Below are 15,683 nucleotides of genomic sequence, written 5' to 3' on the forward strand. Positions count from 1 at the left end.
TATTTGTCAAACCTTGAATCCTTTCAAAGACCCAAACTTAATTGCTAAATATGATTAAAGATTATTCTTTCCCCTTCCAGCGTAGTGTTTTATTGCAGGATTTTGGGGGAAAGCAGTAGCAGCAGTCTGACATCAAGCATGTTCCAGCAAAATGAGCCACTGATTAGTTCATGCCCCGATTGTCAGGCTGTATCATTTAAGAAACAAAGCTTCTTGATCCTCTCACTCCTAGAGTAGATCTAAATTTTCAAGGCAAACACAGAACATACCTAGGCTTTGAAACTGACAATAGCGTATGCCTTCCAAACCAGCAAAGACTGGACATCCACAGACCTCCTCATGCCAACTGAGTTTCTGAAATTAGACCAAGCTATAGTGCTACAATTCACACTATCATATACTAGAATTTGCCTTACCAAGATGGAATATTGTACTGAAAGTTGTAACTTTCCTCCTCCTGTACCACCTCTTCCTTTTAAGAACAATGAAATCTGTGACAAGTATTTTTTGTACATTGCAACTATCCACAAAATAAATCTGTAATAAGTGACAGTAACATAATATTTCTGATACAGACAGTCCCCACATCCTGTCTTTGGTTCTTTAAATAACTTTTATAGGTTGTTAGGATTTTGACAAGGAAATTATTCCAATAATATAAGAAAAGTTACAGTTAAGTAGTACCTTAATCTTAAAATCATGCTCAGTACTCTTAAAACTCTTGATCTGACTTACTACTTTTGTTTTAGTTTATGAGGATAAAAATATTTGTTGTAAGATACTTTATTTGTAACGTAGACTTAAATAGATGTATTTGCATGCCAGGCATTGTGTCAAAAATTTGCTGTTATGTTTAAATTATATTTTCTTAATTCTGTTTTGTTTCCTGTTGCTATTTGCTGTTAACTTTGCTTTTCATTAACCATAGGTGGAGAGGGCAGTCTTTAGTAAGTGTTTTGAACCTGGCCTCAGTTTAGTTTAGCCTCTTATTTGGGCAAGTACCAATGACCAGCCTTTTCACTTGTGTGCTTAGGTCACCTGTTAGATCAACCGTGTATACTAAAAGAGGAAAAGATGGAGAAGATGTTCCTGTGTAATCTGTTTCTGTGTCTTTGCTTGTTTTTCTGCCCTTCTTGGTGATTTCTCACGCTCTGTGTCAGTGTATGTATTTCTGTCGCACTGTTTCCTTATGTGTGTACTATCATCTCTGTTTTTCTCTTCTTTCCTTCCTTCTTTTCTTTCCTCTCACTGTCTCTGACTTTGTGCCTCCCTTTCTTTGTCACTCTCCTCAATTTGCCATAATACAGAACCAAAGTATAGTTTTGCAATGTATTGAAAAATTTTCTTATTCCTATTTATAATTTCAGAGTCAGTAAGTAGAACAGTTTTGGCAGGTGGAACTATATAGGGTAGTAGTAACAAAAACAATTCTGATAAGGATTTGGGCCTTTTTAGAATATCACTAGACCTTCTCCCTGAGGAATATTTACATACAATTTGATTTATTTGGGTATAGAGCATACCCTTAGAGCATACTGATTCAGGAAAGAATACAGTATTTAATAATAATAACATATATAACACATGGTAGTTGATAATTTTTTCCATATCTATTGTCATGTGGAAAAAATAATCTTATAAAGCAGATACTTTTATAATTACCCCTATTATTAGCCTTAATTAACAATTGAGAAAACTGCAGTCCAGAGAAATTGTCTTCCTTACAGCTGGTGACAGAGCCAGAGTTGGAACTCAAGTCTTCTGACTTCCAAAATCTGCATATTTTTATATACCATGTTACTGCCCCACTTTCCAGATTCCCTTTATTTTTTTCCCCCTTCCTTTCTTTTACATTTTTCTGTTCTTTTTAATTTCAGGTTGTCCTAGGTCTATCATAAATTTAGTTAACTTTTATCATCTTTGTTTTCATCTCTCATAGGAGAACCTGGCTTAGCTATTATTAATCAGATGTACAAAGCATACCATATTCTTCTGATTAGAACAATAGAAGTAAATCCCTATATGAGATTTAATTATTCTTGATTTTTTTTTAACAATAGAAACTCCGGGAAAAACAAAAAGCTGTACGAGAAAGTCATGGTCCAAATATGAAACAAGTGAAAATGTGGCGTGATTTTGAACAATTGATGGAATGTAAGAAACAGTGCTTTCTGAAACAACAAAGCCAAACTTCCATTGGTCAGGTAATTCAGGAGGGAGGAGAGGACCGGCTGATACTCTGAGTTCATGTGTCATTGTTTGGGGTTTTAGTTGATACTGCTAGCTATAAGCATAATCCCATGGTGTATTCCCTTTCTTGAAAGTGATTTGTACAACATTTTGCTTTCAGATTAGCCATTCCCTATTAAGTTTTCTTGGAAAATAATGTTAAGGTAGATTTAGGTTTTAAAAGTTTTTTAATATGAAAAAGAGGCTTTTATTTTTTTTGCTTAGTTTAGACATCAGTGGTGTCTTCTGTGTTTTATGAGACAGGAGACTGAGTTTACTATCTGTAAATGTAAACATATGTCCATTAAGAAACATGTAGGGTTTTTTTTAGCATAATAACCAAGTGGCTTAATGTTTTTCTTAATCTTTTTTTAACTTTAGAGGAATATTTTAGGAATTAATATCTCTTGTTTTGAAGAAACATTTATCTGAAGTTCAGCAATTCCTACAGTTTCACTTCAGTTTCATTTTCTTCTGTAAAATTCAAGAAGATTTATTATTTTGAATAACGTATTTGTTCTATTTGTATTGTTTAAAGGCAAATAAAACTTGGTGCACATATCATGGCTATTTAAAATTTATATAGTGTAAATTTTTATTCTTTTTTAAGTAAGTATTCATGTTATAGTACTGTGTTAAATTTAAGGATTATTACTTATTTTCACCAAAAGTCTAATATAGTATTAAGGTTTGGGGGACTATTATTTTAAATATAAGAAATTGTTGAAGTGCCTCCAGTCTCTGCTTCATCTGGACAAGGTATTTGAAGATTTCTTTGGTTTTTCCTTAAAGAAAGATACTAAATTCATATGCCACCCTTTACTTCATTTCAGTTTCAATTTACTTTTCAAAATTTCTTTTAGATTTGGAAACTCAAATTTCAAATTGTTTGCATGTCCATCTTGGGTTCTTTCTTTTTAGCTATCCTGGAGAAAACAAAACAAAAACATTTTAATGAAGAAAGTTGTTTCTACCCTGTGCAAAATATACAAACTGGATTAATGGCTTTGGGTGTCTTTGTTCCCACATGTGTTCTACTCTTGATTTTTGTTAGAAAGTGTCTTTCTTGGTAATCAGAGAATCTTATTAGCATGGAAATTATTTGTAATTCTAGGAGCTATTACTGAAAGAGATGGGATCCATCAGAGTATGGAAGAACTTACCAGGAAAGTATAGAAACAAAGTTCTTTTAACATATTTTAAGAAAAAAAGAAGCATTTCATTGTTATTAAATGGTTTGAATCTGGTCCTCAGCTTACTTTAGCTACTTATTTGGGCAAATATCCGTTACCAGCATTCTCATTTGTGCCCGTTGATCAACTATTAGATCAACCATGTACTAAAAGAGGAAAGGCTATGTTCACTGTGTGGAAGCAAACCCTTATTAACTCAATAATCAGTTTTTGAACACTGAGGTAAATGTATTTGTGCAGTGTTGGCTACTGCCTTGTTATTTTTAAGCCAGTAGTAAGTGATATTCCTTTAACCAGAGTATGAATTCCTTTGCAAATATTTGAAAAAGACTAGATGCCCTTCCCAGAAACAGCATTTTATTCCCCAAAGTTATGTCAATTTGTAAGATTATTAAGCCTAATGGTTAGTTTTTTCAGCCTTCACTGTCTTTGATGCTCTTCTCTTAATTTTTAAAATTGTTAGCGACAGATACTCCAAGGAATGCTTATAATTCTAATTTGATTATTGCTTGCCTTCTTTATTCCACACAGAAAGAGTATGTGGATTAAACTCTAAGGCAGCTCCAAAATTACTTTATTAACTGAAGCCGAACATCATTATTATTTTAAGAAAAGCAAATTGAAAAAAAAAAAAAAAAGCCCTAAAAGTACAAAGTTATTTATAGTTTTTATGTAACATTGGACATTTAGTAACACAGCTTAATGGGTTTTATACAGTGACTTTCCACTCATTTTATGATTTGATTGGAACATTAAAAAGCTTTGACTAACTCTGACAGTTTTTGACAGCTGGCACTTACAGAAGAAGAATTTATTATACTTTTCCTTCAGGATTGATACTCTAGCTGGCTAATTGATGAGAGTACTTAATCATTTTGGAAAATAATCTGTCTTCCACATGATGGCCCAAATAAAGGAAAAAAATGTAGCCTGTGAAACCTGCTTCTGTGTTCACAGATCTTCTCCTCCTAGGACCCAGTATTGCCAGCTGTTGCATGGGACTGACTATTTAAACTGTAAATTTCAAAAGGCCACTGCTTATCTTGCTTCCTGTATTAGTTAAGGAAATAATCCAACTTTAAAGGTTGTCCTTTAAGAAGAATCTTATAATAGGATAATGTCTTTTCTGTTATAAATCTATTAATAACTGAATCCAAGATCATGTATTTTCCCGGTCCAGAAGGTGTAGCAGAATTGTCTTAGAACATTGTTCGAAGGCATATGGAAATTAAACCAGATCTCAGGAAACTGTAGAACATTTAACTTTCTTCTTTAGATTAATATTTTCTATCATTTTGCTTTAATGCAGCAGACAGCAGTAATAAAAGAAGCCATTTAATTAAACTATCAAATAATTAGTTTATATAACATATATAATTTTTTGGGAAAATTTTAAGCTCTGTGAATTTTCCAAGTGTGTTTCTTAAGTTTTTAGGCTAACGTAATACAAAGAACTTTTTGGTAATTTGAGTAAAGGAAGAGACTGAATATGTTGCTCAAACTAAAAATATATAAATTTGCAGAATTCTTCTGAATTGAATTTGAAAATATGCACAAATGGGTAACTCGCTAAAGCTGCCTTTACAAAGGCAAAAGTCAAATTTGTATTGAAAAATGACTTCTTATGGAGATGTGTGTCTTAGTCTCATAGAAACCTCCTTGTCTTACACAGGCATTCACCCAACATTAGTGACTAATAATAAGTGTGAATCAAAGACTTGTTTCTACAAAGGGTTCTAGGCGCTTATATCATTCCTCTTGCTTGGCAAGAAGGAGTGTTTAGCCCTAGGAAGTGAGTAAGTTAGCACCACCCTGATGATTAACTTTCCTTAAACTTGGTTATATCAATAACTTCTCCATTGTTGTAGTAAAGGTGAGATCTAGCTTATATATACAATGAATCCTTCTGTTTAAACAATCCATGGCAGCCAGGAGAGAAATAAAGTTGTACTTTTATTAAATATGTAATTGTTTCCCTACTCAGGAGAAGCTGCTAGCCTGAGCGCCTCCTCCCTTTCCTTTTAATGAGAGCAGTTTAATTAGAGCTATTTGATGTGTGGCAGCCAGGCATGAGGTGACTTTTGTCTGGGGAGGATGGAGAGGGATTGTTTAAAGTTATGTGTATATTTTCAATCTTTGACCCTTCTGTCTGAAGACAACCTTAAAAAGAGAATATTGTCTGTAACTGTCATTTAGTCTCATCCCATCCTTGCAAAAGAAGTCAAAAACTAAAGCACAGAATCCAAACAAGTATTTTTTTAAAGACTTGGACAAACATGCTTTCTGCTCCCATGCTCCCTCTTTTGGCAAACTGTAAGTACTTTCTCAGCAAACACCGATAATTTCACAATTTCCTTTCTAGAATTGCTAAGAGACTTGAGTCACCAAATTTGGTTTCAGAACACAAAATTCACTGTTCAGAACACAGAAGGAAATTAAAGATTTCTGCTTTTCAGTGAAAGTATTTGTTTCCGCCTCAGTTCAGAGTGTTAATGGCAGGTTCCTGGCAAGACCGCTGCTTAACACTGCATGTGAGAAGCTGGTAAATAGGCATAGAGTTTTGGAGCTTGAAAGGAACCTCAGAATGAGTCATGTAGTCATTTATTAGATTGGGACCTTTGAGGGACCTCTTTCAGCCTCTCTACAGTGCAGAAATGAGGACATTAACGCTTGTAGCAAATCACTTTCAGCCTGGGTAGAGTAACCGCAGTGCAGCTCACTCCTCACGAGGGAGCCTGTTCCATTGTTAAAGAGCACAGCCTGATTGGTTTATTGGTTCTAGAAGCGAAGCAGACTTACAGAGGAAGAGAAATTTTTTTCAACAGCAGTTAGGCAAAGCGAGATTGAACAAATTTTACTCCCTGTAATGTGAAGCTCTGTAGTCATAATAATCATAATCATGATGATGATGATGCTAGCAGCTAACCCATTATTAAGCACTTGGTGTGTACCAGACACTGTCCTAAGTGCTTTATGTGTATGAATCAATGTAAATCTCAAAATAATCCTATGAGATACTATTATTCTCATTTTATAGATGACGAAACTGAGGCACAGAAAGGCTTTCACAGTATTACACAGCTAATAACTGTGGCAGAGCCAGAGTCCAAGACCTGTGCTCTTAACTACTGTGTTGTCCTGCAGTGTGACCCATGAATATACTGGTTGTATATATCCGTAAAGGTTAGTGTCCATTTATAAACTATAATATGTGTGAAATTATTTTTATTGCTTCTTTTTTAAAATATTTATTTATTATTATTTTTTTTTGTGGCTGCATCAGGTCTTAGCTGTGGCACGCAGGATCTTTTGTTGTGGCACGCGGGCTTCTTTCTAGTTGTGGTGCAAGGGCTCCAGAGCACACGGGCTCAGTAGTTGTGGCGCAAGGGCTTAGTTGCCGCGCTGCATGTGGGATCTTAGTCCCCGACCAGGGATCGAACCCGCGTTCCCTGCATTAGAAGGTGGATTCTTAACCACTGGATCACCAGGGAAGTCCCTATTTTTATTGCTTCTTATAATGCTTTTTTAAAAATGTATTTGCTTACTGTACCTGAAGAACAAACTTTACTACTTTACTAAATGATTAAAAATAAGCTCTACCAACCAGATGAGGGGATTTTAGTAAAAATGATTGTCAAGTAAATACATGAAAGAAGCAATAGTTTTAGATACAGAGCAAATAGAAGCTTTATAGGTTATAATTTAAAACTTTCTTTGTGAAAGTCTTAAAATCATGTGTCTCCTGTTGCTGGACATTTAGATTGATTCCAGTTTTTTACTTCATGAACAATGCTGCAATGAAACTTAAAGATCGAAATGCAATAAAATATTAAGCAAAACCACAAAATTTATTTAATTTGGTCAAATCCAGAATCCATTGAATAGTTTTATGGACATTTCTTGCCTTCATCTATGAAAATGCCAAGGCTAAACCAAAGAAATTAGCAAGATATTACTTGATTAATTGGAGAATGAATTTGTAAGTTCATTCATTTACTTATATGCAAATATTTATTGAGTATCTTCTGTGTGCCTGACACTGTGCTAAGTGCTAAAATAGAAAATGAACACGACCTGGTTTTTGTTCTCAAAGAGCTCACAGTCTAGAAAACTCTAATATTAGGCAGCAAAAAGAAAAGTTTTTTTTATCTATAGAACAAGGAGCTCAGAGGAAGAAGCAATTAATTCTAACAGGGGGGTTTGAGGAAAGATTAATGGAAGAGGTGGGACTTGAGCTAGATTTGTAAGAATGAGTTAAGATTTTGATAGGTATAAGAAAAGTGGAAGACGTAAAGGCATTTAAGGACATGGCATTTTCAGGAAATGACAAGTCTAGAATGGCTCAGTAAGTTACCCAGTTGCATGGGGCCAGGGTAAGGAGTTCCTATTATGTGCTAAGCTCTTGTGCTGTGTAATTTGATATGCTGGGCATTCAGCTGGACTCTATGAAAAGGTACAGTAAAAGTATAAGACATGGCCCCTGTCATTAACAGGAGTAACAACAATACATTAAACAACAGCAAATATATCGAATACTAATAACCAAGTGCTAAATTTTGTGTGCTATCAAAGTTCAATCAAAATGGAGATCTAGGGAAGACTAAAAGGTCAAAGGGGAGTCCAGGAGGCTTCATCAAAGAGGGAGGAATGATCTGGGCCTGGAAAGATGAGTAAAATTTGGATAGGAACCAGTAATCGAAGGAGTTTACAGCACTGGATTATCCAGTAGGCAAACAGATGTACCCCAGATATTTGATATTTCAGAAATCAAAGAAGTTTTCATTAGAAAAATCAGAACTCAGACTTTCTTACACTCTTTTTAGGGTTTAGGGTCTCTAAAAGTTTCAATTTAACTTTTTGGAGTGGGATCAAGAGTTAATAGTCCTATGGGAATTCAAAAAAAAAAAAAAAAAAAGCACTGTGGGCTGGAGCAGTCTAGGCACGCTAGAGAAGGAGATAGTACAAGTTTCAACCATTCTGGAAGCATGGGTAGAATTTGGCTTAGGGAGGGAACAAGAGCTCCATGGGGAAGAGGAAGCCCCAAGAAAGGGATGCCCTGAGGTACAAGCCAGACAAAGCTGGAGAGAGTAAGAGAGTTGAAGCTGGAAAAGGAGTTGGAAACCAAATTGCTGAAGGTTTTGAGTTGGTACAGTTGTCGGCGTTGTTCTTAATATCCCTGCTTCCTTTTGGACCCTTGATGAAATGAGAGATTCATACATTGTAGAGAATCACAAATTAATCATCTCCAAGAGAGACTGCTATCATGGACTACGTTTGATTTCTTTTTTATGACAAAGGAGAGCAGTATAGGCAATAAGCCAGTTATTTGTTTCATTGTCTTTGGAGGAATATTTTTTACACTAACTCAAAGATTCAACATTTTATTCTTTGATTCAGTTTACAACTCTCTATCATCTCATCTATACAATCACGTTTTTGTTTCATGTCACATTTTCAGATATATGGAAAAGATTTGCTAATTCAAAGGAGTTTAGGTGAGAAACAATATTTTAAAGTTATATTTTTGTTGGGAGACATTTTTATAATTTTATATGATTTCCTATATATCCAAAAATGTGAGAAAAAAATTCAGAGCTGGTGTTTAACAGTGCTTGATTTCTTTTCCTTGAGAGTAGGAAAAAGAACTCTTTTATGTTGTAATAATTGCCAAGTCGCTGAGGAGAGCCTCAGCCCTTGAAGAGACCCACTTGCTAGTGACTTGGCAGTGTCAAACAAATGTTCAACTTTTATTCTGACACTTCTTGAAGAATTTGATTGAAACTATATATGTCCAGATAACACTCAGCAAAGTGCCCTTCTTGCATTTGTTTCAAGATATATTTGGAAACAAGAGAGATGACCTTGGACTCAGCTGCTTTTCCAATTTAGGACTTCTCTCTGGGTCTACTGAATAATATTCTCCAACATTGAAAATTCAACAAATGGAAAAACATTTTAGTTACTATATGCCATAAGTCCTATGATAGAGGATTTTTTTCTCCAGCAATATGTTCTGCCTCTGAAAGAATGATATATTTAGACCACAATCTCTATATTAGCTTTCTAACCATCTACTTCAAAATACAGGAACACATTTGCTTTTCATCAGAGTGCCTTTTTATAATCTAAATTGAGCTGTCCTTGCTTTTTAAAATATTTTAGCATCTAAGAAATAAAAAACAACGAGCAGTTAACCCTTCACCTTTGCTTTTTGGCATTCAGAATTTGTTCGGAAGCCAGGGTTCATTGTAGCTTGATGTAAGATCTAAAAGAAGACTTTGGAGGCTCTGACATCCCCGTCTAAGGTTATTGCCACCTGTCCAGATGACAATAGAAGCCCTACTAAGTCTAACCTCAAGGCTGAAAGCCAAGGTTAGCTTCCAAATGTATCTACATTTAGCCCATGGAGATGGATGGTTTTAACTGTCATTAAAGCGATATTCTTTCAGTTACCGTTTTGCATATTTTGGAGGTTTAAGCAGTTCCATTTTTAATATGTTGTCACAGTCACAGGACAAGACTTAGGTAACCTTTCTGATAAAGCAATTTTACTTTTAAGCAAATAATAACAACTGATCATTGTCCTACATGGCATATTACCGGGGATAGTAATGTTTTCTATTTTCATATGGTTTCCTAAGATGTTACAGTCAATCAGAGCATTTAAAGAGATGATTATATTGTTAGCAATAGTCTCCAGCATGCGCAATTCATTAATTCCCAATAAAATGTTGTGTTAACACACGTGCACACACTTACATGCACATGCAGAAATAGGGAAACACAACATATTATAATACTTCAAAGGATAGCTTGTTCTCGAGGATTCCTTGTTGCTTGATTTTGAATCAAGTATTATGTCAACTGTTAGCCACATGGTGAGTGATTTTTGCAACTATTACCACTTAAGCTACTTTTAAAGATGATCCATCCCATCAGATAACAGATTGATCTTAAATTTTTAATTGTTATAAATTATTGCACCAGCGGGAATTCCCTGATGGTCCAGTGGTTAGGACTCCGTGCTTTCACTGCTGAGGGCACAGGTTGGGAAACTAAGATCCTGCAAGCCACTGCGCAGCATGGCCTTAAAAAAAAAATTTTTTGCACCAGCATTACTTTGCAGTTTCCTAATTCAAAACTGGTGACTTTTATTTTTAATCTGATATTTACTTCTTTATAAAAACAGGTTTTGCATGGGTGTGGCTATCCTGTGTACATTTCCATTATTTTATTGCTGTTGAACCAGATCAATTGCTACAGTAACCACAGGGCCCTAATTAAGTATATAAGAGCTCTTAGTACCCAAGCTAATTGATTTTATAAGATGATCGGTGAAGTTTGCTTTTCCTGGTGCCAGAGATTCCTCCAACTGCACAACTTTGGAACTGTGCTTTTTAAAGATACAAAAAAAGGAAATAAGGTGATATTTTACAAAGTGTTCCTAAGATCTGTAGTGCTCAAGCAAGATTTTAATGAGGGAAAAGTCTCAGAGAAAAGGTAATTTTAAGTAATACAGAGATTAAATGTGAGTTTTGCTGAATGTTTTCATAAAATATTATCTTTCAAATGTATGTTTTCTCATCCTTCTCTAAAAACATATGCAAAACTTTGAGCCAAAGAGTCAGAATATTCCTACATGGTTTGTGCTTATTAAGTTTGTCGGTATGTTTCAGGAGCCCTTTTCTCTCTACCCAGCTCTCCTTATTCTCAGGTATTCTTAAGCAAATCAGAGCATTGTTGATGTTCAGTAAGTATTCGTTGCTTAAGAAGTAGTATCTCTCTGTCAACTTCCTAAGACAGGAGAGATTTCTAGCAACTACAAAGTAAATATATTTTTCTAAACTAAATTCATATCCAGCTATCTGCAGATTTATATAGAATCTGGTCCAAATATTTGCAGTACCATCAAATCAAGGCTTTCTTTGTTTTCTTTTTCTTATCATGCCTAAATATCTTACCTTGATCTTGTTGGTACAGAATCCAGATGTGTTGATTTAATGAAGGCAGATCTGATATATTCCTAGTTAAAACTCAATTTAACATCTTTATTTTTTTTGTCTCTGACCCTCTCCATCATTTTTTTCCTCCCTGTTTATGTGTATCATTCCCTTACTCTTCAAAACTTTCTTTTTTTGTATCTCAGACACACATTCTCTTGCCACTAGTAAGTTTACTTTTAGAGCATTTTTCAAAATATTTTTCATTAAAAAAAATACACACCGTGGTGATGATTGTACAACTCTGTGAATATACTAAAAAATAGTGAATGTGTGCATACATTTAAATCACTTTAAATCGGTGAATTGTATGCTATGTGAATTATGTCCCAATAAAGCTGTTAAAAATAAAAATACAAGATCAGTGTAACAAAATTCAGATAATATCAAAGAATAGTAGTTTAAAAAAATAAACCCTCACCTGTCTCAGTCTTCTCACTTCTCAGAGGTATTTCCGCAGTTAGGTTTTAGAATATTCTTCCAGACATTTTAATTGCATACACAGGCACATATATGTATTTACAGCCTTTTAAAATTGTATACAGAAAGGGTTATATTCACTATTCTGAAACTTGCTTTTTGCACTAAACAGTAAATTATAATCATATGTACATATAGAGCTATCTTACTCTTAATAGTTTCAGAATATTCCACTATATAGGTGTAAAACAGTTTAATTAACAAATTCCTTATTGAACATCCTTCTGCTTACATCTTTGCACCCTTATGCAAGTATATCTACAAGGAAAAAAAATCTTAGAAGTAGAATTGTTGGATTCAGAAGTATGTGCATTTAAAATTTTAGATAGATACTTTAGATCAATAGATATTCTCAAATCACCCTGCAAAAAACTGGTGACAATTTGTAATCCCATCAGTCATGAATGACAGTGCCTAGTTTACTGTCCCCTTACCTATACTAGGTATATTAGCTTCATAACATCTCTGTCAATATGATAGGCTTAAAGAATTATTTTAATTTGTATTTTTAAAATTATGTAAGGTTGAGTTTTTATGGCCTCTTTTTTAATTTTTTAAGTAATATTTTTTTCTAAATGAGAAGTCCATAATGTTAATTGTGGAAATTTTGAATACAGAAGATAATTAAAATAACCTGTAATCCCACCACCCAGGGATTATCACCATTTACAATTTTACTTCTGGTCTTCTTTCTGTGAAATTTATCTCATGATTATTTTTAACAAATAATGAAGCTTATTGGCAAAGGAATTTATTTTTGTATTTAAAATATGCAGTTTACAAAATGAGGTTATAATACAGCTACTTAGACTACTGCTTTGAGCTGTTTTAATCAAGGTGCTATATAAACATTCAGTGGACTGAGCTCCCCTCTGCCAAGCTTTTGGGATCAGCTAGTGGAAAAATCATTAGCATTCTTTCCTTGACACTGTCCTGTCACTACCAGGGCTCAAACTGGATGAGATTTCCTAGGAGCCAATAGGTCTCTTAGTGGAGGAGAAGGAGCTCTATAATTCCTTAATGGCATGGAAGATAGAGGAATCCTGTACCTTAAAGAACAAACACATTTTCTTTAAATATATGTCTATAAAGGAATATATTATATATATAAATCTTGTATTATATATGTTTATATGTGTATATATAATCATTGTTCTCTCTCACACACACATAAAACAGGAGATGAGATTGGTGAGTCAGGGTAAGAACCTTTAGAAAGTGTAGTAGACACCTGGGGAACAGTAAAATGCTGAACATATAGGGTCAGCCATTTAAAGATACAAGTCCTGTATGGTAATCATCCATATCCTTATCTGATTCTCCTTTTGGACTGTAAGAGCATGGAATGCGGAATTGGTTTCTGTTCACAGTTGTATTTCCTGTGCCTACTTGCACATAAGCAACTTTGATCAGTTAATACTGATTAATAAATGAATGAATTCATTTAATTAGTTAAATAAATAATGAATGAATGAAAGTAATAGAGTGTGACCTTGAGTAAATCACTTAATTGCTTTGGACCTCAGTTTCTTTCTCTGACAACTTCAAAGAATGGTTGAAAGGATCAAATAAGGTTATGTATGAAGGTGGTAGGTAAGACTGGGACCCCTCTCCAAGCTGATTGTCTTCTCATTATTTTTACCGAGCTACTTACAGTCACCATTCGGGTAGGGCTTACTGTAGCAACTGCCCGAATATGATCTTGATTAACCAGATAGAGAATAAAGTAAATATAATATAGCTCTGTAATTAGAAATAATCTCCAGTATGTCCTGGAGACTTTGACATCTTAACCACTGCTTTATTCTCACTATTCAAAAGTATGTTATATAAATCTAATACTAGAACACTCATCAAGCTTAGGATAAAGTTTATAGAAAATGAATGTTGGGACTTCCCTGGTGGCACAGTGGTTGGGAGTCCGCCTGCCAATGCAGGGAACCCGGGTTCGATCCCTGGCCCAGGAGGATCCCACGTGCCGCGGAGGGGCTAGGCCCGTGTGCCACAACTGCTGAGGCCCGCACGCCTAGAGCCCATGCTCTGCAACGGGAGAAACCACCGCAATGAGTAGCACACGCACTGCAGCATTGAGAAACCGCTCACCACAACTAGAGAAAGCCCAAGCGCAGCAACGAAGACCCAACGCAGTCAAAAAAAATAAAATAAATAAATTTATTTTAAAAAAAAAAAGAATGTTGTCATGCCTTTAACACACTTAGAAATGCATATGTATGAAAAAGATGCATATGTATGATTGTCTAAAAGCAGAGACGGTAACTCAGGAATGCACATAGTATAAGTATAGAATAGTTAGTAGCTGTTCTCAGAGTGACCCATTGTACATGATTGTAATGAACATCTGTCCTTTTTGGCTTATCTTGTATCAAATTGTCACAGACACTTCCAGGCAGTGGTTACATTTTAGAGTTAATATGATGAAATCAAAAAATCTATGAAATATTTTGTGTATTACTCAAGATAGATTCTGTGACCTTTTAAGTTTGTTGAAAGAGGAAGCTAGTGTATTGTAAAACCAGTTAAAATAAGAATACACTTGGAAATATAAAGTAGCATCAGCTCATAGACCTTGGAAGATGCCTTACTTAGTGGCCAAGGCCCCAAAATTTCAATTTATTTAGAAATAAATCTGTATAAAAACTTATATAAGTAGAAATATTTCTCAGTCCAGTCCTCTTTAATGTAATGCCATAAAAGATGCAAAAATAATAGACTAGCACATAAACTTTTCTTTTTTTCTATTTGTAACCAAAAGCATTGCATAATCAGGCAGGAACCAGGAAGTAAAAATAATCACAAAATTAAACCAAGTGATCTGTTTTCATTATACTCCAGCAGGAGTAAAAAGTAAAGATAAACACAAGCCAGCAAGTTTCTTTATCAAATTTGAAAATTCTTTCCATGTCAGTCATACCTTAATACAATAAAAATGAAATTTTTATTAAGGCTTGTAACTCAACACTGTCCTTTTTAAACTTTTTAAATTATGGTGAAAAATACATAACCTAAAATTTACCATCGTAACCGTCTTTAAGTGTATGGTTCAGAATATTCACATTGTTGCACAATAGATCTCCAGAACAAACTGAAACTCTATACCCATTAAACACTAACTCCCCATCCCCCTTCCCCAGACCTTGGCAACCACCATTCTGCTTTCTGTCTCTGAATTTGACTACTCTAGGGTCCTCATATAAGTGGAATCATATAGTATTTATCTTTTTATGACTGGCTTGCTTCACTTAGCATAATGTCCTCAAGGTTCTTCCATGCTGTATGTACCATGTGACAGGATTTCCTTCCTGTTTAAGGCAGACCGCTGTCCTTTTTTTTTTTTTTTTTTTTAATGCTATTCTTGTCTGCTTACATTCTTTTTATGTATGTATGTATGTATGTATGTATGTATGTATGGCTGTGTTGGGTCTTCGTTTCTGTGCGAGGGCTTTCTCTAGTTGTGGCAAGCGGGGGCCACTCTTCATCGCGGTGCGCGGGCCTCTCACTATCGCGGCCTCTTGTTGCCGAGCACAGGCTCCAGACGCGCAGGCTCAGTAATTGTGGCTCACGGGCCGAGTTGCTCCGCGGCATGTGGGATCTTCCCAGACCAGGGCTCGAACCCGCGTGCCCTGCATTGGCAGGCAGATTCTCAACCACCGCACCACCAGGGAAGCCCCGCTGTCCTTTTTAATGTCATTTTTATGGTACAGTCTATTCTACTCTTAAACATCTTTGCAGGTATTATCTATGTTAATGTCCCAGAGCATGA

At 35.0% G+C, this 15,683-nt stretch overlaps 1 protein-coding gene across 10 annotated transcripts in view; it reads left to right on the plus strand.

The window, feature by feature from the left end:
- The window catches only part of IFT81 (intraflagellar transport 81), a 202,807-nt gene extending 199,997 nt beyond the window's left edge, over positions 1-2,810 (plus strand). For 8 of the 10 annotated variants that reach the window (XM_036874999.1, XM_036875000.1, XM_036874996.1 and 5 more), the window contains one exon: positions 2,061-2,790. In XM_036874999.1, the coding sequence (XP_036730894.1) occupies positions 2,061-2,243 (183 nt within the window). In that variant the 3' untranslated portion in view covers positions 2,244-2,790. Of the gene's footprint in view, positions 1-2,060 lie in introns of all 10 variants that reach the window. The other 2 variants (XM_036874997.1, XM_036875002.1) reach the window with 2 other exon arrangements.
- Positions 2,811-15,683: the final 12,873 nt, after the last annotated feature.

Source organism: Balaenoptera musculus, chromosome 14 (genome assembly GCF_009873245.2).
Source record: "Balaenoptera musculus isolate JJ_BM4_2016_0621 chromosome 14, mBalMus1.pri.v3, whole genome shotgun sequence".
NCBI classification, from domain to species: Eukaryota; Metazoa; Chordata; class Mammalia; order Artiodactyla; family Balaenopteridae; genus Balaenoptera; species Balaenoptera musculus.